General features: G+C 44.3%; 3 protein-coding genes and 1 long non-coding RNA gene across 4 annotated transcripts in view; all 4 read left to right on the plus strand.

The window, feature by feature from the left end:
- The window catches only part of LOC307226129, a 207,822-nt gene that overhangs the window by 179,481 nt on the left and 1,862 nt on the right, over window positions 1-26,479 (plus strand). The window lies entirely within an intron of this gene.
- Window positions 1,391-2,893, plus strand: MIURF (mitochondrial elongation factor 1 upstream open reading frame). The gene is made up of 2 exons (XM_079994613.1): window positions 1,391-1,539; window positions 2,629-2,893. The coding sequence occupies exon 2, from the start codon at window positions 2,654-2,656 to the stop codon at window positions 2,864-2,866; it is 213 nt and encodes a 70-aa protein (XP_079850739.1). The 5' UTR covers window positions 1,391-1,539; window positions 2,629-2,653; the 3' UTR covers window positions 2,867-2,893.
- MIEF1 (mitochondrial elongation factor 1) lies at window positions 2,905-11,087 on the plus strand. Its single transcript, XM_079994587.1, has 5 exons — window positions 2,905-3,044; window positions 3,756-3,904; window positions 4,573-4,753; window positions 5,457-5,719; window positions 7,076-11,087. The coding sequence occupies exons 2-5, from the start codon at window positions 3,761-3,763 to the stop codon at window positions 7,877-7,879; spliced, it is 1,392 nt and encodes a 463-aa protein (XP_079850713.1). The 5' UTR covers window positions 2,905-3,044; window positions 3,756-3,760; the 3' UTR covers window positions 7,880-11,087.
- ATF4 (activating transcription factor 4) lies at window positions 21,995-25,025 on the plus strand. Its single transcript, XM_079994595.1, has 3 exons — window positions 21,995-22,186; window positions 23,528-23,842; window positions 24,087-25,025. The coding sequence occupies exons 2-3, from the start codon at window positions 23,626-23,628 to the stop codon at window positions 24,935-24,937; spliced, it is 1,068 nt and encodes a 355-aa protein (XP_079850721.1). The 5' UTR covers window positions 21,995-22,186; window positions 23,528-23,625; the 3' UTR covers window positions 24,938-25,025.

The raw sequence follows: 26,479 nt of genomic DNA on the forward strand, positions 1-26,479 counted from the left end.
AGCTACTGGTATTTATTTATTGCATTCAAAGCCCAGCTTGTTCTCCAAGGAACTCAAGGCTGCATAATGTACATGGTTCTCCTCATCCTCTACTAATCTCCACAATAGGTAAGGTAAAAGTTAAAGGACCCCTGGACGGTTAAGTCCAGTCAAAGGCGACTATAGGGTTGCGACACTCATCTCAATAATCCTGTGAGGTAAGTTTAAACTGAGAGGAAGCGGCTGGCCCAAGGTTACCCACAGAGCTACATAGCCAAATGGGCATTTGAACCCTGGTTTCCCAGGTCCTAGTCTGACACTAACCACTATACCACACAGTAACGTCCCCGGATTTACAAATCAGTCCCCTGACAAAATCCATCCATTACGACTAAAGTTGAAAAGTATTCCCGGATTCATTGGAAAAAATCTGGTAACCTTAGCACACAGGCCACCAGTTCTGGGCAGGAGGACCAGTTCCAACAGCTCTACTCTTACGAATGAGCAAGACTGCAACCCATTTTCCTAGGAGGAAATCCCACTGAATTCCTTGGGAATTATTCCTGCTGGGTGGACACGGCTAGTACTGCAGCCTCTTTTTACTCATGCCTAAGAATTGACCTAAGAATGCCTAAGAAGGGACGCAGGTGGCACTGTGGGTTAAACCACAGAGCCTAGGACTTGCCGATCAGAAGGCTCCCGTTGCTCGGTCCCTGCTCCTGCCAACCTAGCAGTTCAAAAGCACGTCAAAGTGCAAGTAGATAAATAGGTACTGCTCTGGCGGGAAGGTAAATGGCGTTTCCGTGCGCTGCTCTGGTTCGCCAGAAGCAGCTTAATCATGCTGGCCACATGACCCGGAAGCTGTACGCCGGCTCCCTCGACCAGTAAAGCGAGATGAGCGCAGCAACCCTAGAGTCGGCCATGACTGGACCTAATGGTCAGGGGTCCCTTTACTTTTAAGAATTGACCAACTGAAAAAAAAATGAGACTTCCAAGTTACTACTACCTGAAGTGTGGATTTCAATAGGTCTACTCTAAGCATAAATCTGCACCCCAGCCTTGCCATAGAGAACTCCTTATTTATAAGCAATGCAACTTACACACGTCTAATGCCTAAATTTAACTCCGTTGCTTAGCTCTTTGCTTCGTACATCACCTTAAAAAAACAGAGCCTTTAATAAAAGCATCCAAGACGCAGAGGCTCTATATGCAAACAGCCCAGCAGGGGCGCAGCCTCCCTCAATGAGCAAAATATAATATTTTTAGAGTGTATGGTATTATTATTTCCGAGCGCAGGAAGGGGGTCGGTTGGTTTTGTTTTTAGCCCTATTCTGCTTCATTTAAATCCTCTTCCATCGATGCCCCTCCGCCCCGGGGCCGAATTGGAAGCCGGGGCCTTTTGTGGATTTTTTCCTTCTTGGAGTTTCCATGGCGAAGGAGGTCGTGCCCCGGAAGAGAAGCCGCCATCTTGCCGAGTGACCCCGGGAGCTGTGCCGGGAGCGGGAAGAGGTGGGCTCCGAGCAGCCCCTGAAACGCGACGGTCTCCTCTCCTCCGCGAAGGTACCGAGAGCAAGTGCCCGCCCTTAGCCCCAACCCCCCTCTTCCCTCCGGGGGAGACGCCCGGAGCCTTAGGGCCGCCCCAACCTCGGTGGGACCGGCGGGGCTCTTCCTTCGGACCCTCGGAGGGGAGGGGAGAAAGACTTCCTTGATCCCTTGAGTTCCAGTTTCCTCTGAGGGCCTTTCATTTTCCTCATCGTGCACTCAATATATATATATTAATAATTATATGTATATACTTCGTATTGTGGTAGGCTGGAGGGAGTCGGGAAATCTGCCAGTCGCCGTCACCGCCATCTCCGAAATCCACCGAATTCTGATGCTGCTTACTGTCTTCTTCTTTTAAACAACCTTTCTTGTACAGCAATTAACACCAATTTACATATAACTTATAAGAATTAACTTAGTACATACAGTATATACCACACACAGTACACACACTACAACATACACACACCATAAACACTAACTTCCGATTCTTCTCATTGTGCTATTTTACGTTTTGTTAGTCTGTACACATTTCGTTATTATTTTGCTTTCCCATTTATTATCAAGAACATTTTGCTATATACTTTCTCTATATTTCAAGATTCATTCTAAGTCTGCCGGGAGATTGACGTTGTCACAATAATTTTTAATAAATCTGACTTCACAATAATTTCATTTAAAATACATATATGATGTTTCCCCATAACCCAACTTTCCGATTAAGTCACGGGGCCTAGAAAGAGGCAACGCTGCCACAGGCTGCTTGATTGTATCTCCCTTTGAGATTTCATACCTAGTTTTGTGGGATGTGAACATTGGTTGTATTTTTTAAAAAGGCTTTTCCTTACCTTTTGGAACTTTTTTTGGCATTTCTTTTAATATGTCTAGTGGAGTCTTCTCTGTCTTTTGCTTAGAAAATAAATAAAGGATAACTTTGCAGGAGGTTGTAATGGATAGAGCTTTAAATAAATGTATTTCTCTTATTTGTTGATATTATTACTCATGTCCTCTTGGATAAAACACAATTGACAACTTGGCTAAATATTATAATTTGCAAAAATACTGGATTGTTTCATTGTCTCTGTTTATTCTGTGTGCCTTCAGTTTGCCCGCCCTCCACTCATCCTTCATGGCAGCGTGGACCCGTGAAGCAGTGCTGAACCTCTATCGCGCTCTGCTGCGTCAGGGACGTGGCCTGCGCTATACTGACCGTGATTTCTACTTTGACACAATCCGGCGTGAATTCCGCAAGAATCAACATCTTGAGCAGCTCAAAGATAAGGAGAGACAGCTGGAGAAGGGCCAGGCTTTCTTGCACTCCAAACTCGGGGGGTTGGTTTAGAGACTTCCCTTCCTCCCCCCCCCCACCTGTTTTCTCACCACTTTCCTTTTCATCAACCCTTTTGACTGTCTGGGCTAGATGGTCAATACTGGCTGTGTGGTACAAACTTGAAAAAGGAATCCCAAAAGTGTCCTGCCTGGGAGTATTCCCCATTCTTCACAGATGCAGTAAACTTCAGGTAGGTTGTTTTCCCGGCAGAATGTGCTCTCCTATTCAGAATCTTTATAAATGATTGTAGATCTGTCCTAAAGCACTACTTTGAATGACTAAATGTAACATGACTAGGATATATGGGAGCCAGAGTAGTTCCAGGAAGCTTGCAGATCACACTGCAAGGAGTGACCTATACAGTTGGTGGTAAGAACAAGAGAAATGCATAACTGCAGAGGTTGGGGAAACTCCCATCTAGCTTTTGATGGTTTTTCATAGTGGAAATAACTATTTCTGTACAATAGTGTAAGCTCTTATTACAACTATTTTTATGATCTGGAAATCAGTTTATGAAAACTTGAGATCATTTCATTTTTAAAGAGCATACCATTTTTCATATATTCTCATTTTCCTTAGGAACTTAGTTTTATTTAGCAGTAAAAGATAGAGACTTGGGTTTGGTTGTTGAGCTGCGTTCAATTCCTTATTCAGCCATGAAGTTCACTGAAAGGACCTGGGGAAATCTCAGCCTAAGCTGTGTCAGAGTTGTGTGTACAAATGACTTAAGAATTGTGAAGCATGTTATCCCATTATAAGTTTGGTAGAATGGATAATTAGGTTCTTTGTAACCACCAGTGGGACGGAGTGAGATTCTAGCTTTAATCAGGAAGCACAGAATGACAAATGGGCAAAATGAAATATGTTAACAGTTGTGTTTGGTTTTTCTCTTCCCATAAAGGAGCAATGGCAGGCGCTGGAGAGCGCAAAGGAAAGAAGGATGACAATGGCATTGGCACAGCCATTGATTTTGTATTGTCCAATGCTCGACTTGTCCTGGGTGTGGGAGGTGCTGCCATGCTGGGGATTGCCACCTTGGCTGTTAAGCGGGTAAGAGTGAACATTGCGAGTGAAAGGGTGCCTAGATTTGGGGTACGATATAGATGCAATGTGAGTTTTCTGTCCCATGGTTCCAAATACAGACCAAAGTGAAGGACTGACTGGTGCTCTGAAGGATCTAGTTGCAGGGATTCCAAAGAAAGATGCACAAAACACCAGAGTAATCAGTTCTAATGTTTTATTATAAGGATATATAAAAGAGACATACAAGGCAACATAGAATTCCTTTCCACCACCTCAGGATGGACGCTGAAGCAACAAGCACCACCATGCTAATAGCTAATAGAGGGGCTAATAGCTTGTGTGTTACTTATACAGAAAACAAGCTATATAAACTGGCAGAAATAATCTAATTAATCACACTGTCTTAGGGGGCTGTTCCCCACTCACATCCATCTCTCAGATAAGTGGGTAGCTGACAGGTAGAAGCTTCCCTATTCCCAACTAGCCAAGCCAGCAGCCAAGGCTTCAAAGCAAGCAGATAAGCTCATTTTACAGCTCACATTGATTAGTCCCATGTTTGCTTGACTACCAAGATGGAGTTTACAGGCCTTCCAGGACAGTTTCACCATTGGGTTCTACACAGGGAGGCTGTGGAAATGAAGGCTTTTGAATGGGTCATACACTTAATTTCTTGTCTCCCCACTTTATTGCTTCAGATGTATGACCGGGCGATCAGTGCTCCAGCCAGCCCCACTCGCATGAGTCAGTCAGGAAAGAGAAGCTGGGAAGAACCAAGTTGGCTTGGATCATCATCTCGGTTATTGAACCAAGATATGAAGACTAATATTAGCCGCTCTCTGCAGACTCTTCCCACTGATTCTTCAGATTTTGATATAGGTGAGGGACATCCTGTAACTCTTATGCAACTTCTTACATAAGTTGGTTGCCAAACAGGTAAACCTTTCACCTTTACATGTTCTGGTGTCTAAAAACAGTTAGTTAAGAAAGGATCTTAGTTTTGGAAGAGAGCCTCCTGATCAGTAAGTCCAGCACATTCTTCTGAGGAAGAATACTGCTGACCTAATGTGTTCCTGACAAGTACTGTTCAAGTGCCTTATGTGAAAATCTCCAGGGAACAAGAGCATCTTTTTCAAATCAGTCAGTTTATTTTACACTGTACTTTCAACAAAGATATTTGTGCTCAAAGCAGTTTACAGAAAACAGACTGCCCAAATTATTACAATTATCATATGAGAAATTATATCACTACCTCATAACACTAACAATGTGCAGGAAGAGCATATGGGTACTTTTCAGTTTGTCCTCATAAGGAAGATTAAAGCTAGGAGGTTGTACTGTTTTTGTCAGGAAAATGACATGAATTAAAGGGTGTTGTTGCAATCTGTATCAAGATGCACATTGCCATTACTTTTAAAGAAAGGTTAAAAGTGTGGTCAATGATTTTTTGTCTCACATAGTTTAATCCCCAGTGTTTCCAAATTCAATACAGGTCCAATTCAGTACAGGCAATTTGTACCTAATGAGTCCTGTGTGGTGAAATATTGAGGCCTGCTGTTCTCTCTCCAACCTATCCTGGCAGATTTGATCAAATCCACAAAGCAGAAATCATCCATCAAGAAAAGCCAGGTGGAGCTGAAGAAGTCCCGCCTCCGAATGTCCTTACAAGAGAAGCTGTTCGCGTATTACCGGAGGAAGGTCGCCATCCCTACAGAAGAGCAGGCGAAAGCCAAGCAGGCTGCTGTAGATATATGTGCAGAACTGCGTGGTTTCCTCCGTGCCAAGCTGCCAGACATGCCTCTCCGTGAAATGTACCTGAGTGGTAGCCTCTATGATGATTTGCAGGTAATTTGGATGAGGGAGAAGGTTTACATATTCCTCAATAGGCATGATAGAGACAGAGAACATGCAAACTTCATTGTTGCCGGTGTTTCTCTCAGCATCATGTTCTTGTGCCTAGAATTGTCTGTGGTCATGTTTCTTGGCTTTTTTGTGATTTGACCTTGCATTGGAAATCATTTGTTCTCCCCAATACTGCAAAGCACTTTCCCTCCTTTTTGCAATTTTAATGTCCTCTCATTCCGACTGAGCAAGATTCAAATCTTTATCTTTTCTCGCCCACATCTTTTCCTGACTGTGCATGGTCCTTCTACATTATTTAGTCTCTTCTGTTCTTTTCAATATATAATGGCCATGGGAGCCATTCCTTCATGCCACCCTGATGAACATATAGCCTTTAAGTGAGCAATTCTGAATGGACGTACTTGATTCAACACTACATCCAGACTTCTGTGTGTAGTATTTTGTATTAGATAAAACTTAAATTTACACCTAATGGTGATGGTGATTTCCTTGGAGAAACGTATCATGTTTCATCAAACTCAGTCTTTAAATAGTTGTCTTTTGGCTTTAGACAATAAAAACTTAGAAGCAGCAATGTCCCGGGTTCAGTCCCTGCCACTCCAGGTAGGTCTGAGAAAGACTCCTGTGTGAAAAACCCTGGATATTTGTTGCCACTTGATGAATAAACAATTGTGAGCTAGATAGAACAATGGTCTGATTCAGTGAATGGCTCCCTGTTTTCTATTATATGCCCTTGGCTCTTTTATTGCATTCACCATAAATGTGAACAGTTACGTTTTATTTTGAGGAAGCAATTTCATTTCTTCTTTTCTTACATTCTTAGCATTCTTCTCGGGCTTTAGTTAATGTAAATGCACTCCACTTGAGAGGCTTAGGATAGGTTGCAACACATTTAAATCTATATATGACTAAATACTCAAAAAACAGCTCAAGAAAAAAATTGCACAACCTCTACAGAATTAAAAACATCAGGTAAGCTTCACCTACATGCAAACTTACTCCTGTTCACTAAAACTCAGGCAACTCCCCCGTTTGTCTCTCTGTTCTGTATCCAGGGAATGCCTATCTGCAAATCATCACTGTGAGCATGTGAATGGCCTCTCAGTAAGGTGGTAGTTTCTTTGAAGCATAAACTCTGCTTTTATTTCCTTCTTACTGTTTAATTTATGGGGAACTATTTCTAATGCTGCCTCTGATATATCAGCATGTTCTAGCACGGCACCGAGCATCATAGAGATCCCAGCTCAACGTTCCTTTGCATTCCAGCCTACCCCTTAGCCAAATAGTGTGGCCTTTTAAGGGCCTTAGAAAACCTCTTCTTTTTCTCCCCCTTGGCAGGTTGTGACTGCTGATCACATCCAGCTCATGGTTCCTCTGGTGTTGGAACAGAACCTGTGGTCTTGCATTCCAGGTGAAGACACCATTATGAACATCCCTGGCTTCTGCCTGGTACGTCGGGAAAACCCAGAATACTTCCCTCGTGGTAGCAGTTACTGGGACCGCTGTGTGGTGGGGGGCTACCTTTCACCCAGGGCTGTGTCCAGCACCTTTGAGAAAGTTGTGGCAGGCTCCATCAACTGGCCAGCTATTGGGACCCTCCTAGACTATGTGATCCGTCCAGCAGCACCCTTGGAATCTCTGACGTTGGAGGTCCAGTATGAAAGAGACCGGCGCCTTTTCATAGACTTCTTGCCATCTGTGACGCTAGGTGACACTGTCTTGGTAGCCAAACCACACCGACTGGCCCAGTATGATAATCTGTGGCGGCTCAGTCTTCGGCCGGCAGAGACAGCTCGCCTGCGGGCCTTAGACCAGGCTGATTCTGGCTGCCGTTCCTTGTGCCTCAAGATCCTCAAGGCCATATGCAAGCTGAACCCGGCGTTGAGTCACCTTTCTGCCAGCCAGCTTACCAACGTCATACTGCACCTGGAGGAGACTGACTGGTCACAAGACATGCTCGCTGACCGTTTTCTGCAGGCCTTGAAAGGGCTCATTGGCTATTTGGAAGCAGGGGTCCTTCCCAGCGCTTTGAATCCCAAGGTGAACTTGTTTTCAGAGCTTACTCCTGAAGAGGTGGATGAGTTAGGTTACACTCTGTACTGTTCCCTTTCAGAACCAGAGGTCCTCCTGCAAACAGAATAGCTGCCTTATACATGAGAACAGTGTTGGAGCTTCCTGCGCACGACAGGTTCTCTCTGACACATCCTGAGTGAGATATGCATAACCGGCCCCATTCTTTTCACAAGTTCGTCCTGTTTTTCTTTCCGTTTTTATCATACTGTGAGAGCGGGGAGGTCCATTAGATTTCTTGGTGCTATTAGTCCAGTTCCATTACCCGCATAGTCATTGTCTCATGGGGCAAGAAATTATGTGGATTGGCTGCTCGGTCTATTAGAAAGTCCTTGCTGTGGTCCCAACTGCCTGTCCCAACCCTGTGCAACCCGCCACCCCGGTAATATGCTATGACTTGTTGCACTGAAAACTCTCACTCCCACCTAGGAAAGTGTGGGATTGGGCCAGTAACCTACTGCCAATTTTTGGAAACATCTAAATATGGTGATTCTGTGCCCTCTTCCCCCAGGGGATTCAGTCCCCTATTGTTGGTTTGTGTGTGGGAGTTTGTTTTTGTTCCTCTCACACCCCAAAATGCATGGCAGTCTGGATGAAAAGTTTCAATTGAAATATTTATAGTGGAGAATGTATTTGTGTGAGCTCTGTGCATTGATTGTATTTATATTTGCCGTGGGGGGGGGTGTCCAGAGAGAGTTTGCACATTTGCATAGGTTCTCACCAATGTATCCCCATTTTTGGGAAACTGGGGATAAACTCCCCAGCCAATCTGATGCCCTTCAATGTACACAATTTGGTTCTTTTATTGCATGCATGTTTGGAAAACTGGCGCTAGACCCTTAAGGTGTCCAGAGGAATGTAGGGAGAGCAGTTTCCTGTATGTGGCTATCAAAAACACTTCCCACTACAAGTGGTAACTGTCCAAGAAAATGCAAACTGCTAGGGAAAACACATTATTTAGCTTTTATTGTGACATAGAACAAGTAGCTCTGGAAGTAAGGCACCATATTTTCAAATATTTCCATTTTGAACATTCAGATTCTTGCTGAAAGCACTGCGGCTGGAGTGTGCTATGAGGAGTAGTTGAGGTTCAGACCTTCATCACCCAGTTGCTAGAATTCATGGTCACTACCTTGTACCTGCCAAACGTTAGGTCCATAAAATGACTAGTCACTAGAAACAAGAGACGAAGGTTCTACAGGAAGGCAAAAGAAAGCTTGAATAAAAAGTAAAATTGTGCTTTTAATACGCTTTTAAAGAGGGTGGCACATTTCATGCTTAATCACCTTGCCCTTACTGCTTTTAAGGAGTCATCAGCTTTAATTTACGCAATGCTGCTCTGCATCTCTGGCTGCTCCTTGAGATAATGGCACAGCTCAGGGAGTGGCCGCTCACTCTAGCTATGTCTCCCGCTCTGCAGACATGAAATGGGCATTGACTGTGAATGTCTTATCTCTCAGGAATGTTTGGTTCTGTTACTGCTGCCATCACCAAAAAAGAAAGAAAAGTAACAGGGGGTACCCTAAGTGGCGAGATTCTTGTGTGTCGAGTCTGCATGACAAGCATTGCTATGGTTGTGTGTAATTTTGCAGGCATGGCTCCCCTGTTTTCACATCTGAAATGCTCACCTTTGCCGCTGAAAAGGCACCATAAATAATGAGATAATTTGTAGGCACAGTATAAGGAACAAGTGCCCTTTCCTGTTCTTTTTTTTTTTTTTTTAAAGGTGGTGCTTATGTTAATAAATTAAGCCTTTGGTGTGGTTCCAGGGCGGAGGCTTTAATCTATATACCAACTTAACCCGGGTACCCCCCCCCCCCCAAACAGTCTGTCTTTTCAATTTTGTCTGCTAGATGGTATTTGTTTCACAGCAGAGAAACAGTGTTGCGGTTATTTAAGCCTCACCAGATTTACAGCCAAAGACTTGAAAGGTTGTGTGTGGGTGTCTGGTAATAAATAGCCTGGAAAAACACCAGGTTTTTCACTCATCTCTCAGCCGTCCTTCCAGTACGAGTCTTCCTGCCACACATGCTGCCATGGATGCATGCGGATTTTAGGGGGATGGAGACCTTGCTATTTGAACATGAATAGATATTTTAAGAGTTGTACGAAACCCCACATTGACCTCTTCTGTGTTCATCCAATTTCTTCTTTGCCACCATTCTGTTGCTTGTTTCAAAGTTGCAGCATGGTAGCAGGGAGATCCTGCAAGGAGAGTAGGAGGGATCTAGTTTCTCCTGCTTTTCCGCTTCTCAAATGCATATCATTACATGCTCAGTTAAGAAAATGAATGCTTTATTACTGACTAGGAACATAATTCATAGAAGCCTTGACCAAGACATGTTGCCATGAAGCTAAATGCGTATTGAATGTAGGCTTAGGCCAGCAAGACACACTTGTATTATTCACTTTAATTGCTTTAGCTGTTCCTTTCTCAAAGTAATGAATTCTTTCTTTGAGGCACCTAAAAGAGGATGAGGGATTTGAGCCTATTTCTTAGTATGGTAGGTGCACATAATTCCACGAGTAGGAAATAAGAGACCATGCTTTTGACAGTCAACACAAAGTTTAAAGTGGTGATGGTTGGGAGAAGCATGTCTGGGCTAGTCCTTGTTTCTGTGGCAAGGGATGCAGGACAGGCTATGCGGGACAGCTATAACAATATTGCACCAATTCTGCTATGTGACTAGATGATTCATTCTGAAGAATGTTTACACCGCCACCAGTATTCAGTCAAAATACATGTATATTGGTATATATAGGAGGGTTTGGTCTTAAGCACTTGTGGACTCCTTATGTGAAATGCCAGAACAAATTGTAGATGCCAGTAGTGTCTAGCTGCTTTCTCATATCATGGGGAATGGGGAGGCCTTGGTATAAAATGAATGATTGTCATAGGCCCAGAAGTCAAAGTCTGCTGCTGCATTCTTGAACCCTGGGAAAGCATCAACATACTATCTTGATGTTTGGGTCACACCAGCTAATGTCATTTGCCTCTAAACTGCAAGGTGGGGACCATCGATCTCAACTTGAAGTCTTTCATTGTTGTCAAACTCCACTACTGATCTTCCAAACCTGTTAAAATTCTTAATACGACAACTTAATTATGTAAATTGTAGACTTCTTCTAGTGTCTGTGTGTCCAAGATATTGAAGAGAAAGGAATTAGATACTTCAGCCTCTCTCAAGCCCTAATGCTGTGTAAGGGAGTTGGAAGAACAAGGTCTAGTGCATGGTCTGTGACTGTGTGGAAATTATGAAATAAAACAACTTTTCCACAATTGTGTGGCTGTTTTTGAATGTCTCTACAACATAAGATGCATAGCCTTTTTCACATTCTGTATGCTGGGGGACAGGAAAATTCCTTGTGTGCTAGTTAGATTGATAAAATCTTGAAACTATCAGCTTGTAATGCCCACAGGGAGAAATGTACTTAAACCATACAATAATTCATCTACAACTGCATACAGCTTTCAAATAGCACTTGCTAGTTTGTGAGCAAAACTTGGCAAGGAGTGAGCAAAAAATTATAGACTTTTCTGCAGAACATGCTGCCTCGTGTGCTTTTAAAAATGCAAACAAGATTGTGCTATAGCTTTACATCAACATTTCACCATATGCCTTGTGGAAGTCACTTGGAAATGCCACAAAGGATAGTTGTCATATTACCTTGGTGCAGAGGTTGCAAGAGTTGGCTTCTCACACAACTCAGTGTTCAATTTTGTTTTTTAAAGGCGCAATTCCTCAGCAAATTAGAAGTCAAGGTGTGTGTTTGTAAGGAGGAGTTGAGCAGAGAACTTGGAGGTCTTGGCTTTTATGCCTAACATGGATGCTCGTCCTCCTGTCCTTAAGATCCCTGCTTTTTATTTATTAAATTTCTATCCCACCCTTCCTCTCAAAGGAGCCTAGGGTGGTACCTCCTGCTTCTATCTTCTGTGCCCTCTTCCTGTTTTGGCTTTACCCACCAAATATGATAATATAAGGTTACCAGATTTTTTCCAAAGAATCCAGGGATACTTTTTTTTGAAGAAAAGTTTTTTTTAAAAAAAAATTTAAGAACTAATATCTTCTCTTCTGTGATCTCTGTGATGTGGCCTTCCTCTGGGCCCCGGCCTTCTCTCTTGGAGCACTGGCCGCCATACATTGGGCTCGGGTCGGGCCTGGGCTCCACCACATGTCCTTGCCCTCCTGGTGCTCTCCTACCTCTCCTCAGTGGCGGCAAGGTCGGGGCTCCCCTCTTTTTTCTCCTTTCTCTCTCTTCCTTCTCCTCTCCTCCCTGCGTTGGCTCCGGTGTTTTCATGCCCCCGAAGCACCGCTGGGCAGTCGGCCTGGTGGCCGGGTGCTCTCTCTCCCGACTTGATTTGGGTTGTGGGGGAGGGGGTCAGCGGTTCCCCAGTTGACACACCGGGCATCCCCGGTTGCCCCTCGGCAGTGGCGCCGCCATTTTGCCTCACCGGAAGTCCCCATATGATGTGTCTTGTGCCGTTGCACTAATTACACAATATTCATTTCCTACTAATAAATCTAAAACACTTAAAATATAAATCTGGGGACATTAAATGAAATCCGGGAACGTACTGGGGACGGATTTTGTCCGGGGACAGATTTGTAAATCCAGGGACTGTCTCCGGGAAACAGGGACGTCTGATAACCATAGGATAATAATAATGATACACATTACTAATTCTGAATATAGAATCGGTGATTTCTTGACATGTACCGTAATTTGGAGTTCTTTGGCTATGGAATTCATCCATTAGAATGCTGTGTCCCTTCTGAGTTAGCATTACTATTAAGAAATTGGGTTATTGGGAAATGTTTAAAAAAGAACGCAGTTGGCATGGAAGATTTTTCCCATCTCTCCCCACTTAAGATAGTGATATGGAACTCTTTCGTTGGGGAAAAATGAAAATGGCTCTCTTTAATTTGAGCTGTACACTGCTGCTATACATCGTGACCTGAATTTATGATAAACATTTGTGAGGTGAGTTCTGTTACTCTGCCACTGACTGCATTGTACATCATGGAGTTAAACTCCCTGAAAACCTCAAGTTTCGTTTTAAACTTTATCATCCTATACTTTTTGGAAGCAAGACTCATTTAGTTCAATGGGACTTGCAGGTAAGTGTGCATTGAATTGCAGCATTAAGCAAGTTTGCAGCTCTTACGGTTGGGGTGAATGTGAGCACATGGAGAAACAGTCTGCTGGGGGCTTGTAAGCAATTTAGCAGTCTTTCCTGTCACTGTGGAAAGCAGAGAGAGGAATGTTGTTCCCTTACCAGGCAGTCACCATTCCTATATAATGCCTTGCTTCCCCATAAGGCAACACAAGCTGGGAACCTGCTACAACTATTGTTCCTAAGGTTATTTGATTGGGAAAAAGCAGAAGAGCCAAGGCATCTTAGGACTCTAGCCTTCGTAATCACATCCCCAATGTTGCATGGTATGTTAAGGACCCAAACAGCAGGCATATACAGTATGTAGGCTCTGAAAACTTCAAAATAAGCTGCATTATTCAATTACAGTCTGAAAGGCTCCTCTTCAAAAAAGCCCATACTCTGAGCCTAGGGCTTGCCGATCAGAAGGTTGGCGGTTCGAATCCCCACGACAATGAGCTCCCGTTGCTCGGTCCCAGCTCCAGCCAACCTAGCAGTTTGAAAGCACGCCAAAAAGTGCAAGTAGATAAATAGGTACCGCTCTGGTGGGAAGGGGAATGGTGTTTCTGTGCACTGCTCTGGTTTCCAGAAGCAGCTTAGTCATGCTGGCCACATGTCCCTGAAAAACTGTCTGTGGACAAACGCCAGCTCCCTCAGCCAGTAAAGCAAGGTGAGTGCCACAAGCCCAGAGTCGTCTGCGGGTCTGTCAGGGGTCCTTTACCTTTACCTTTTTACATCCACCCCTTTGGAAAGCAGCTCTCAACAGGAAAAAAAGGATTCCTTGCACCTGGTCTATAAGCTATGGTAATCAAGTTACCTGGCCTAGGGAGGGAAAGACTGGCCACCAGGTATGGAATATATGTTTTGAATGCATGATTTATCTTTTATTTTTTGACATCCTTTAAGTTACTGTATCACTATCAAACATCTGTGTGTTCAGCTTTTAACCCCACCCCCTTTCCCCAAATATCACCATCTGCATTGATGGTTCCTTTTGCCATAATTTGGGTAACAACCAAATTTGTTGAGTGGCAACTGGAACAAACTGCTTCGTTCCACCAACCTAAAATCTCCATAATAAATAAAGGAAAACAGTGCTTTTAAAAAACACGGTTCCTTTTTTTTTTTTTTGCTTTGATATTTATATTTCTTGTGTGTTTTTAGTTGTATTTGTTATAATTTATTATGCCTTGGGTCCTGCATTTGGAGAAAGGTGGATTAAAATAAATAAGGGCATTAAATTAAATAATAAACATTTTTCTATGCTGTATGTGGGCTGCTGTGTTAACCGTCTAGCAGTGGAGTAATAGCAAAGTATTGGTGCCTTTGGGCCCAGTGAGCTCACTGCAGCACAAGACTCTGCTTACGGTTGTAATTATAATATTTTCATGGTGATTCAGTGAAGAAAAATGAAACATGAAAGGGGGGGTGGAAGGAACATTGTGTAATTCCAAGAATCGCGTGACAATATGGTTGCTCTGAACTAGTGTAGAAATGTACTCAACTATGTGGGTGGAGTAAACTAGCCAAAGGATCCCATTGCAACCCAGTACGACAACAATTGCATCCTTACCTGCTCCTTTATTGTGTTTTAAGTAACAAAATTGTAACCCTGTCTGCCCTTTACATTCCAATACTCATTTGCAGTTTTGACCTTTTGCTGTATTACTGGTTATGCTTCATGAAGCATATCAGCTTCTAAAGAACGAGATGCAAAACAGGAGCATGTTATTTGTGTTCACCGGCTATAACCGGGCTTTCCATAGGATTTCACCCTCTGTAGATTGAGGGGAACAATTCTGAGCACTTCTTGCATTTTCTTGAATGTAGCAATATGCCATTCTTGCCCAATGGCCAAATGTGGACTGTAGCAATAGAGTAGATGGTCATCAGAGTCTTACAATACAACTCTGTCCTGCTGCCCCCACCCAAGTGGAGGGAAGGGCCATGGTTCAGTGACTGAGCATCTGCTTTACATAATGTTACAGGTTCAAACCCAGGCAGCTGCCATTTGGTATGAACTATGACAAACAGTAATGTCTACAGATGCCTAAATTCAATTTATTCAATTGGAAAATGACTATAGTTCAGTAGGTGTCATGCTGCCAGGCAAGGCTTACCTTCCCCCTCTTTGTAGATAACAGCATGAAGCAAAAGCAGTCTTTTGCAGCAACAGAGGTTTATCGAACACAGCACAAACATTCAGTGTCCATTCTCACCGTGTAGGTGCTCCCAATTGAGTTCCTCCTACTTCTCTCTGGTTACTTCCGTCTCCTCACCACGGGATCCCTCCACCACTGAGCCTTCTGAGAGGCTACCCTATCCAGATGCCTGGCTCTGGGGCTCATGGGCTGCACACTTTCTAGTGAGGGAGATCCAACCAGCTCCCTCTCTTCTTGATCCTCTCCCCTTGGTTGCTCTTCTCCCAGCTCAGCCCAACTGTCAGTTCTCAAACTGTGTCCTTCCACGAACCATTGCTCTATGTCAATACTATCCTCCTGCTCCAGAGGAACATCAGGATCAGGCCCTTGAACAGAGGGAGAGGGGGGCTCTCACATTCTTCCTCAGAGCAATACCCATCAGTCTGGTTCCTGACAGTAGGGGAACATCTGCTGTGCATGCAGAAGATCCCTGAATCTTTGTCTGAGTCAGTGCAGCCAATACTGAGCTAGATGGATCAGTATGCTGATGACACCCAACTCTATCTGTTGATGGACAGCCACCCTGACTCGGCCCCAGACACACTGATCAGATGCTTGGAGGCTGTGGCTGGATGGTTACGTGGGAGCCGGTTGAAGTTAAATCCTTCAAAGACAGAGGTCCTCTGGCTGGGACGGGACGACATGGGACTGAGGGGGCAACTCCCATCTCTTACGGGGGTGCAATTAGTGCCAGCACCGTCCGTTAAGAGTTTGGGTGTAATCTTCGATACCTCCCTCTCCATGGAGGCGCAGATTGCAGCTATAACAAAGGCGGCATTTTTTCATCTCCGCCAAGCTAAGCAGTTGGCTCCTTACCTCTCTCGCCCTGACCTAGCCACTGTGATCCACGCGACGGTCACCTCCAGACTGGATTATTGTAACTCGCTCTACGTGGGGCTGCCCTTGAGACTGACCCAGAAACTCCAGCGGGTGCAGAATGCCGCAGCGAGACTCCTTACGGGGTCTTTGCTTAGAGATCACATTCATCCAGTGCTATACCAGCTGCACTGGCTCCCGGTGGAGTACAGGATCAGGTTTAAGGTGCTGGTTTTAACCTTCAAAGCCCTATACGGCCTAGGGCCCTCGTACCTACGGGACCGCCTCTCCTGGTATGCCCCACAGAGGAACTTACGGTCTTCAAATAAAAACACCTTGAAGGTCCCAGGCCACAGAGAGGTTAGGCTGGCCTCAACTAGAGCCAGGGCTTTTTCAGCTGCGGCTCCAACCTGGTGGAACGCTCTGTCACAAGAGACAAGGGCCCTGCAGGACTTGACATCTTTCCGCAGGGCCTGCAAGACAGAGCTGTTCCACCTGGCCTTTGGTCAGGGCGCAGCCTGACTCCCTCCTTTGGCAATCTTTACAAAACTTTAGTTTATGGTTGCCATCAATTTTGATTTTAATTAATTTTTATAATGTTTTTATAATGTTGTACTGTTTTAGTGTTGTTAGCCGCCCTGAGCCCGGCTTCGGCTGGGGAGGGCGGGATATAAATAAAATTTATTATTATTATTATTATGGAGCAATGGTCTCACTTGATATGGCAGTTTCCTCGGTTTCTAATATCTGATGCCCCCTCACAAAGGTGCAATTCCTAGAGTTCCCTGTGAATGGGGATTGGTTGTTAAACCACTCTGGAACTATAGCTCTGTGAGGGAAAAGGAGACTGCTAACAATTCTTAGCACCTTTAACTACAATTTCCAGTAAATTGTAGCACCCTTAACTACAATTGTAGTAAAAATCGCAGTGGCATCATGGTGCTTTAAATGCATGTTGTGAATCTGGCCTTGGTCTTCCACCTTGTAAGGCTAATTCAAGTATGTCTGCAAACATCTTTTATATTCCAACTCCAGATTGTTATAAACTACAGATGGAGGGAACAAATACACCAGTTCTGGGGAACCTTTTTCAGGCCAAGGGCCAAATTCTGTTTTGGGCAACTATCCGGAGGCCACATATCAGTGGTGGGTGGGGCCAGAGTCCAAAGGACATGGAGCAATGAAAGTGAGTTTTGCCTTTTTTACAGTAGGCTAGCTTCTACACACACTTGCACATCCTTCTCTAGCCTCCATCTAGGCAAGCAAGAGGCATCATCAGAGTTCAAGGGCACATCCCATCCTGGGAAAATGCTTGGATTATGAAGCAAGGCCAGGGAGTGATGTGGGAAGAGTCCAGTCCCTGGACCAGAGGTTTCCCATCCCTGAACCGAATTATACTGATTCCTGCTGCCCAACAGTCTCCTTGACTGAGCTGGTAAAGGTGGTCTGGATCATGGTATTGGAGAACTCCAGGATTATTATTCTCTTAGTGAGCTACTGTGGGACTTCATGGCCTCCATGGTAACCATGGGGCTATTTCAGTTGTCAGCTCAGCACATGGAGCAGGGCATGCCCTCAGTTTGGTATTCTGTGGGAAGGAAGGTCTGGAAACAGGAGTGCTCATAAACCGGTTGTCATTGTTAACTCATTTCCTGGTAAGTGGCAAAACACCCCATGCAGGGTGGGGGATCCACTAGGATTATATACCCCTGGGGATATAGGAAATTCAGTGGATTCTTGAATGCTGTGGGGAAAATTTCCAGCAACTAGAGCTGGTGGTTTGTTTGCTTGCTGTGAAATGGTGAGATGTGTTGACGTATCAACATGACATTCCATTTTTTTGTATCTTACATTAGAGAGAAAGAAATTGTTGATTTGTGTGTATGTAATGCTGGGTATAGATTTTGGGATGCTGTGTTCAATTCCCTCCAATTGCCAGGGACAAGTCTTTGTCAGTAAGACTAATTATAATAATCCTATAAAGTTGCTGTAAGGCTGAAAAAATGTTGTTACCCACCCAGGTTAGGTACATTAGTTTCTCAGCATAATTCTGAAAGTAATGACATTTCATGCCTAAATAGAAGACAATTCTAAAGTATCAAAACAAGAATTTTGAATGAATTTATTTTTGGCCCCAGGGGCCAGGAATTTCTTTCTGGAATCTTTCATCGCCACAAATGCTAAGGATTTATTTCCTTTGTAATGCTAGGGCAAGCCAGTTCTTTTTATTTAACTTGTGTCTTTTGTTCAGCTCCACAATGAGCTCTTTCGTAGAGATTTATTATCTCTGGGGGGTAGAGGTTAAGGTTTACATTTAATTTCCATTGATTTAACTATGATTAGAATGACCTTTTCATTTTCACTTAAAAAGGCATTCACTAAAGTAGGGAGGGGAATGATATAAGATCGTTTACAGCAGCCAGTCAGCACCCTGTGATGATGTCCACCCATTTGCTCAGCCAATCAGACATGCAGCAGCTGCATACCCCTTTATGAACTGAAAGCAGAGTTTCCTAGATTTCCGCAGTACTGAAGTGCTTTTGGGGATTCTTCTTTGGCAGAGAGCAAATGACAAAACTAAAGTAGGATTTTGTGGTTTTAGCATCCTGAACGTTAAAATATTTTCCTATTTGAGGAACTATACATATTTACTTCAATGGTTGTTAAAGCATAATAAGTTCTGTTGCTGTCATTTTCAAAACCAGCAGAAGTAAATAAGCCAAGTATTGCTAATGTGCACCAGTGGATTCTTCAGCTAAGTTCGCATTCCCCACCCCTTTCACAGAACAGCTGCACACACACAAACCTAGTTAAGACCATAGGGCTGAACAAACACAGATATACTTGCACCACCAAAAATCAATGTGACTGGGGGCTGGTTGTAAAAATGAGTGTTTTGGCCTAGTGAAATCTATTTTTGCACCTATGTAAAAAATAACCTTCATGTAATCTATCTTCAACTAAACAAACTAAATTTGTAAAAAAAAAGAAAAAGGAGGTAATCTAATGTATTTGCCAAATGCACATATTTGGTGCAATGCAGTGCTAAATCAATTTTTTTTTAACTTAATCACTTGTGACCCTGAGGGGCATGGTTGTTGCTTTTTTAAATACAGTAACAGATTGACCTGCATCAGTCAATAAAATCTTGTACGACCTTTTAAGCAAACAGGAGAACTGCTACTCTGTCAATGGAAAACACTGGTGCTGACGTGTCCACCTAGTGATTATTTTCCCCCTCATCAGTCTTGGGAAATGAAGTTCCTTTTACTATATCCTGTTGAAGATTTTATTTTTAAAAGAGGAAACAGAAGCTGAACAAGGCTTATCTTAAAGGAGACAATAAGGTGTATGTGTTAGAACCGGTTTATTTTTAACTAGCAACATAACCTCATGGGCTTCATATTCCCAACCAACACACAGGTTTAAGTAGCACTGGACAGACTAAAAAGTCCAATTGTGAACACTCTTCATTTGTGAACTTGTTAATTTTGAAACACTAAAGCTTTTAGATGCTACATAGCTTTGAGACAAGTTGTGTATAGTATTAACAGTACAACAAAATTACAAAAATTACCTGGCCTTCAAAGCACTGCACCCAACATACGTAATGTATTAGCTATCTGTAAATTAATATGGATGGAATTGCAACAGTAACAACAGCCAGTTCAAGTAAATAGTTTTCCATTCATACATCTTCAAAGATACTTTGTTAGTCTCTTTTTGAAAATCACAGTAAATACATCATCATATTTAGCAGAAATCAGCAACTACTGCAAGTATTCTGTGACTATGTTTTTCCTTAGCTAACCATTATTGCTGTGCAGCTGAGTCCAGTGCTTGCTTGGTAGCTACAGCATTGCTTTATTTTTGAGAAAAAAACGGATGCCACAATGGAATTGAGATAAAGATTTGTTGGACCAAAACTTAATCCACACAATTATGACACTTGCTATATGACCTTGAAACTAGCCTGCCTCACAGGGACGTTGTGCGGATAAAATGGGATGACTCCACATATGTTTCCTGCTGCTGATGGTGTTTCCTGCTTCAACTCTATGTTTCTATGATTCTATGTTGCCTTCAGTCTCTTCAAGAGAGAAAAGACAGAATACAAATGAGATCAATAAGAAAATGCAGCAGAGGTCACAGAACTGTGCACTTTATACTACAAATCATGATTAATCCTTCTATTGTGAATGCCTTAGTACACAGATAAGTGTAGTTTTTTCATTTCGCAAAAAAGAAAACCCCAAAGACTTCCCTTTTCCTCGCTTTTCATTTGTTGTTAGAAACAATTGTGCTTTTATTGATTCAGGGCTACCAGACCACACAACATGAACTTTCATGTTGATTCCCGTCATGAGGGAAGGAGGAAGAAAAAGTTGTGAATCACCCAGGGATACTGGCAGAAGAAAGGAAGTGGATTACCCAACACGAAGGGGATCAAGCTACATGTTATGTTATTTTTAAAAACCATACCCTATGCTTAGCCTGAGGCAGTTATTCTGCAGGAAAAGAAGCCGAATGGAGAGGGAAGGAAAAGGTGACCAAACAATTTGTGCCATCTGCACCAGGTGCGGGAAAGGATGGGGGGTGTTCCCCAACTTAGAAAGCGCCCCAGAACACATACACCCCAGCGGCACCATCTCTTCTACGCTCTCCTGTTTTGGGGAGGGCAGAAATGTGCATGTCAGGGGGAAAGAGCAGCTCCTTACACCTTCCCCTCTCTCGCTTATCGTGCCTGGGTGCAGAGAAGAGGACTGGGCCTACGGTGATGCTTAGAAAAACGTGCGAGCAGCGACCAAGGCATAGCGATCTCATCCTTTTACCCTCCCGAGAGCTCAGAGGCGCGGATCCAGTCCAGCGCACCACATACTCCTCGCTATGCGGCCCTGAGAAGCAGGCGGGCAAGTGCGAGGAGTCAGCATGGGCGGCTGCTGCTGCCTGAAGGCTCATCCCCCCCCCCCCCCAGAAGGCTTTATGTCCACTCTGTGGGCAGCTTGGCCATCTTGAGGGAAAAGCAGCTGCGTTACACTCAATTCTTATCTCTTTCATAGTGCATTAGGGTGGGGAGCGATTAGGCTCGCCAGGCGCCATCTGCACCCCAGCACAGCCAAGAAAGGGAGAGGGAGAGGCGGTTACGGCGCCCTATAGGGCTCCTGCGGACGGAGCTCCACAAATGTCAGGCCAGTTCCAGGGGAGCAGCCATGTTTAGTCTCTTGCCACACCGACCAAACATGGCAGCCGCTCTGGAAAAGGGGGAAGGAAAAGGATGGCAAAGAAGATGGAACAAATTTCCTTTCCTATATTCACATTCCAAAAGAAGGGAGAGGCAAGCAGCAGCAGCAGCGCATTAAGAAACACGCAGGACGGGGACAACGAAAGGACGTTTGCGCCGTCCTCCAACCTGAGGCAGTTGAATTTTCAATGCGCGCGTGCGAAACAGAAAATAATTCTGCCTCCCTCCCACCCCTCAACTGCCTTTCGAAACCCATTGACGCCCTTCCCGCTCTAAGCCAATGACGGTTTACAGTACACGTGGACAGGCGCTGTCAGCCAATCGCGTGTTTCTATGTTCACGTGCTATCTCGAGTTCGGGACACCATCTGCTCCAGCCAGTCGCCTTCCCACTGCTCCAAGGAAGCCAATAGAAAGCCAGCCAGCCGTTTCTGCGTCACGCGGTCTGACCTTAATTGAGAGCCTGGAGAGCGGCATTAGAGTAAAATAGCACAGTGTAGTACCTGAAAACCTTCCGCTGACTTTTGAGCAGGGTCAGGCAGATCCAGTCGCCAAGCCCCGCAAACTGTACGTTTGGCCCTTAGAGTCCTGCAGAGTGCCCTCTGAGAAAATCCAGTTCTTTGAACGAAGTTATTTTAACTCTGGAAACGGTTGGTGGAAGGATCCTGCTGGAGTGATTGCTCTTCGAGGGGCGCGTCCTGCCGGATCTTGTTGCGTATAAATACGGAAAGCGCGGGCGGCGCAGCCTCATTGTCTGCCTGTAGAATTAAGTGTATAGTCTGCTGTTGCGTGTCGCTGTCCGGGGCGCAGCTCAAACGCGGCGTCGAAGCGAGGGGGTGATTTCTGCTACCGCAGCCGCCGCCATGGCATGGTAGGTGCGGCAGTGCAAGCGGCGGCATCGGCCATTGCAGAGGCGCAGCAGCATCGGCCGCGGCCTCGGCATCTCCAGGCATCTGCAACCATGGCGTGAGTATCGAGGAGGGACAAAACGGGAGGATCGCCTCATGCTTCCGAAGGAGGGGGCGACGAGAACCATCTTTAAACACAAACCAGTGCAGTAGTGGGCGGTGGCGGCGGGGGAGCTCATAGACTGATCTCACGGGATTAAAAGCCCCGGGGTGTGATTAGCAGCGTTTTACGCTCCCGTTTCCCCCATAGGAAAGGGTCGCGCCTTGACATACGCTTTTGTGGGCGGGGTACGAAGTGGGGATAATGTGACATTCTGGAAATGGTTCGTCCTCCCAACATAAAGACCTACCTTGGAAGTGGAAAGGAGATCAGAGGGTGGGGCGAGGCTTCCCTTGGAGAGAAAAAGGATGGGAGAGGTCTATTTGTCCAAAGTGGAGGATGAGTTAATGAGCCTCTGGGCTTCCCAGGGTAATTAAAGTGATTTCCCTTCATAGCTAAGCAAATGCTCATGAGATCTGAACTATTGACAGATCTGTGCTGTGTCTTCCCGTCCTATATAGACCAAAGATGGCATTTAAGGTAAATTTGCTGCGGCTTTAATAAACCAAACAGCTGTAGTTTATTAGTACCTACTTGCTCCGCAACTGGTAAAGCTTTTCCCAACATACAGTGACGGGCAAAAGGAGCAGCTCTAATTTTTGTTTAATTTTGCTGGGCCCAAGACACTTAAAAGGAGAAAAATGCTGGCTTTCCCTAGCTTCAGATCTGACTGTTTTGGATTGGTGCCATATTGAGCTTTCCAAGAAAGGATGGGGATTTCAGATGGCTCCCTGTCACCTTGAAATAAGCTTTGTGTATATTAGTGGAAAGTGTTACCCTTTTTTGATCAAACTATTTTGCACCCCCTTATATTGCTGCTGCTCAGCCTTGATTAGAAAAATGCCAGGATACCAGGAGTAATCGAACCTTCATGGAACGTGGCAGGACACAAAATGGCTCCCTATTTATAGGGTGGGGACATGCACAGCAGGCAGATCATGAAATGGCTGCAGCTGTTGCCTTTGACGCTTGTGAATGCATGAATCAGACCAGGAAAAGTGGTGGGTGGAGCTGAAGCCGTGGCTGTGACCATATATGGTTGGGAGGAAACCCAAGCAGGCTGTCTTGCAGAAGTGAGAACATTTTCCACAAATCCTAGTTGGCGCTATTGTACAATAGTGCCTTGTTGGTATTCATTAGAACTCTATTGGATAGGATCCAGATACAGTGTCCTAAACTGGAATCATGGGGTGCTGTTGTTGCAGTAATGTACTTTTTTTTGGCCTCTCAAGGGATAACCTGAATTCAACATCAGTGGACATCTTTATAATGACAACAAAAATTGCTTGTGTCTTTCAGGTTTTTCAAGCCATCAGACAGCAGCTTTGCTGTATTCGACAAAGACACCATCTATTTGTCCACGCTTTTTGACGACAAAGTACTAAAATCTGACCAAAATGAGCTTCTCAAACACAGAGATGTTGTTGGGGGATTTTCTGTCCCCCTTCAACCAGCCGTGTTTGGTGGCTGAGGAGGGCCTGGGCCTCCTAGATGACTACCTGGAGGTGGCCAAGAACCTCAGTTCGCATGGGTTCTCCAGCGACAAGGCTAAAGTGGGCTCTTCCGAATGGCTGGCTGTGGATAGTTTGAACAATGCCACAGACAACAGCCAGGGTAAGACACAAGACTAAAACGTATTCAGAAAACGTTGGGTGGCCTCGCTGAATTATAGTTCCATGTAGTAAATGTGTGACATTCTTAATAAGTTTAAAGAGCTGAGCTGATATGAGTGCTAGCAACATCATCTAAATATGTTAAATGAGCACAGGAAAGGAGAGAGAAAAAACACTTTTTAAAAACCCTCATTTCTAAAGTTCATGGTTTTTTGTTTTATAAAAAATTGTCGTTTCTTTAACAGAGGATGCCTTCTCTGGCATGGATTGGATGGTGGAGAAGATGGATTTGAAGGAATTTGACTTCGATGCACTGTTGGGTATCGATGATCTGGAAGCCACCGTCTCCCCAGATGAGCTCATGGCCACGTTGGAGGACACGTGTGATCTATTTGACCCTCCTGTCCAAGAAATTCCCAACAAAGAAACTCCACTGATAACAGAATTAATTATTCATTCTCCTAAGTCTCCCTCTGGGGCAGACCAGGTGGCCCCACTGGCCCCCTTGTTTCCATTTCCCCTCACTCCAGAGTCAGTGATTTCCACTACAGACCATTCTTTCAGTTTAGAATTAGGCAGTGAAGTAGATGTTCTTGAAGGAGACAAGAAAACTGAAGCCCATATCTTAGTAGTGGTGATTCCAAAGTGTGAAAAAGAGGATGAAGCTCACTCAGACAATGATAGTGGAATATGCATGAGTCCAGAATCTTACCTGGGGTCTCCCCAGCAAAGCCCCACCACTTCTGTTAATTCCCTCAGTGATTGTCAATCAGTCACAGTCTTGCATGATAGCCCTGTGAGGTCCAAACCTTATGATCATCCTGCAGATAAGGTAGTGCCAGTAAAGATGAAAGGAGAAAAGAGAGTAGATAAGAAACTGAAGAAGATGGAGCAAAACAAGACTGCAGCTACACGCTATCGACAGAAGAAAAGGTTAGAGCAGGAGGCCTTATCAGGGGAATGTAGAGAACTAGAGCAGAAAAATGAAACACTGAGGGAAAAGGCAGATTCCCTGAGCAAAGAAATTCAGTATTTGAAAGATCTAATTGAAGAGGTCCGGAAGGCCAAGGGTAAAAAAGTTAAAGTCCCAGAATAGGGTAGTCAAGAGTATATGTTACATGCATGTATATAAGAGCTTAGTACAATGAGCTGTGTATTGTTGCTTAATAAATTATTTTCTAGTACACATTTGTCTTGTGTCTTGCAAATGGAGGTTTTACTTACAGCAGGCTTGGTCTGCAGATTTTAATAAAATTCAAAAAGAATAAAAATAGAGAGGTCTGGATTATGCTGGTGAGGGGGGAACCTGGCAACTCCATTTGATAAGGCTTTAAAAAATGGGATATGGCACTTTTGGTAGTATTTATCTCCAAGCTAGTTGTGTGGATATTTTCATATATATATCGGTACAACCAATAAATAGTTCTAAGTTTAATGATCCAAAGGCCTTTATTCTCAAAAGCAACCTTAATAGCAGTTTTACTCTATGTACTTGGGGGGGGGGTGTCATTTGGTTAGATACAGTTGACAAAAGTCCATGAAGGGAGCAAGAGCTAGTTCTATGAGGTTTTTTTTTTAAATTTGATTACGGTAATTTGTCAGACATCTTTGGCTGTTTGCAGACAAGGTTTTGAAACGCCATATTGCAACAAAAATGCATAAAGAATTGAAATGATAGCATTTCTGTTCAGTGTAAGAAAGAAAAGGAAGTTAACTAAGAATATCCACACTGAAGAACACTTAACAGCAAGACAGCTTCATCTGCCTCCTACATTGGTGGAGATGCTTTTTCCCTTAATATTCTGAAGAAGCTTTCAACAGCCTAACAATTTAGCAATCAGTAGCAAAAGCTATGCACCCATAGCTTTTGACAACCACAGTAGATTTACTGGCAGAGTGCTGTTGCCACATTTTGGTAAAGTTACTGCGCCATCCAGCAGATTTTGCCAAGTAATTTAAACCCAAACTGATTAAGATGAGGTGGAGAAAATATTTAAAATATTTTCACATACGGTAATTGGGGCAGAGGGGTATTTCCACTAGTAAAGACATCTTTGACTTATCTGGCATGAGTTCAGCAGTCTTAGAAATTGCACTGTTGATTTTGCTGCACTTGGAGTGATGCACTGATGTCAATTTTTTTTAATGGGCCAGAATGGGGGCTTGGCAGCTGCCCAAGGCTGCTAGGTGCAGATGGCAACTCTTAAAATGAATTTGCACAATAACTGAACAATTGGCTCACTGAGGGAGAGCTATGGTCCTTACACCATCAGCCATAGGGAGCATGGCCAAAGCTCTGGGATTATGGAAGTTTCAAACAACAGCTGGAGAGCAGTGGCTTTCCCATCTCATTTTGGGGAGACTAACATTTTGGGGAGACGCAGGTGGCGCTGTGGGTTAAAGCCTCAGCGCCTAGGACTTGCCGATCGAAAGGTCGGCGGTTCGAATCCCTGCGGCGGGGTGCGCTCCCGCTGCTCGGTCCCAGCGCCTGCCAACCTAGCAGTTCGAAAGCACCTCTGGGTGCAAGTAGATAAATAGGGACCGCTTACCAGCGGGAAGGTAAACGGCGTTTCCGTGTGCGGCTCTGGCTCGCCAGATGCAGCTTTGTCACGCTGGCCACGTGACCCGGAAGTGTCTC

Source organism: Podarcis cretensis (genome assembly GCF_951804945.1).
Source record: "Podarcis cretensis genome assembly, chromosome: 10".
Taxonomy (NCBI): Eukaryota; Metazoa; Chordata; class Lepidosauria; order Squamata; family Lacertidae; genus Podarcis; species Podarcis cretensis.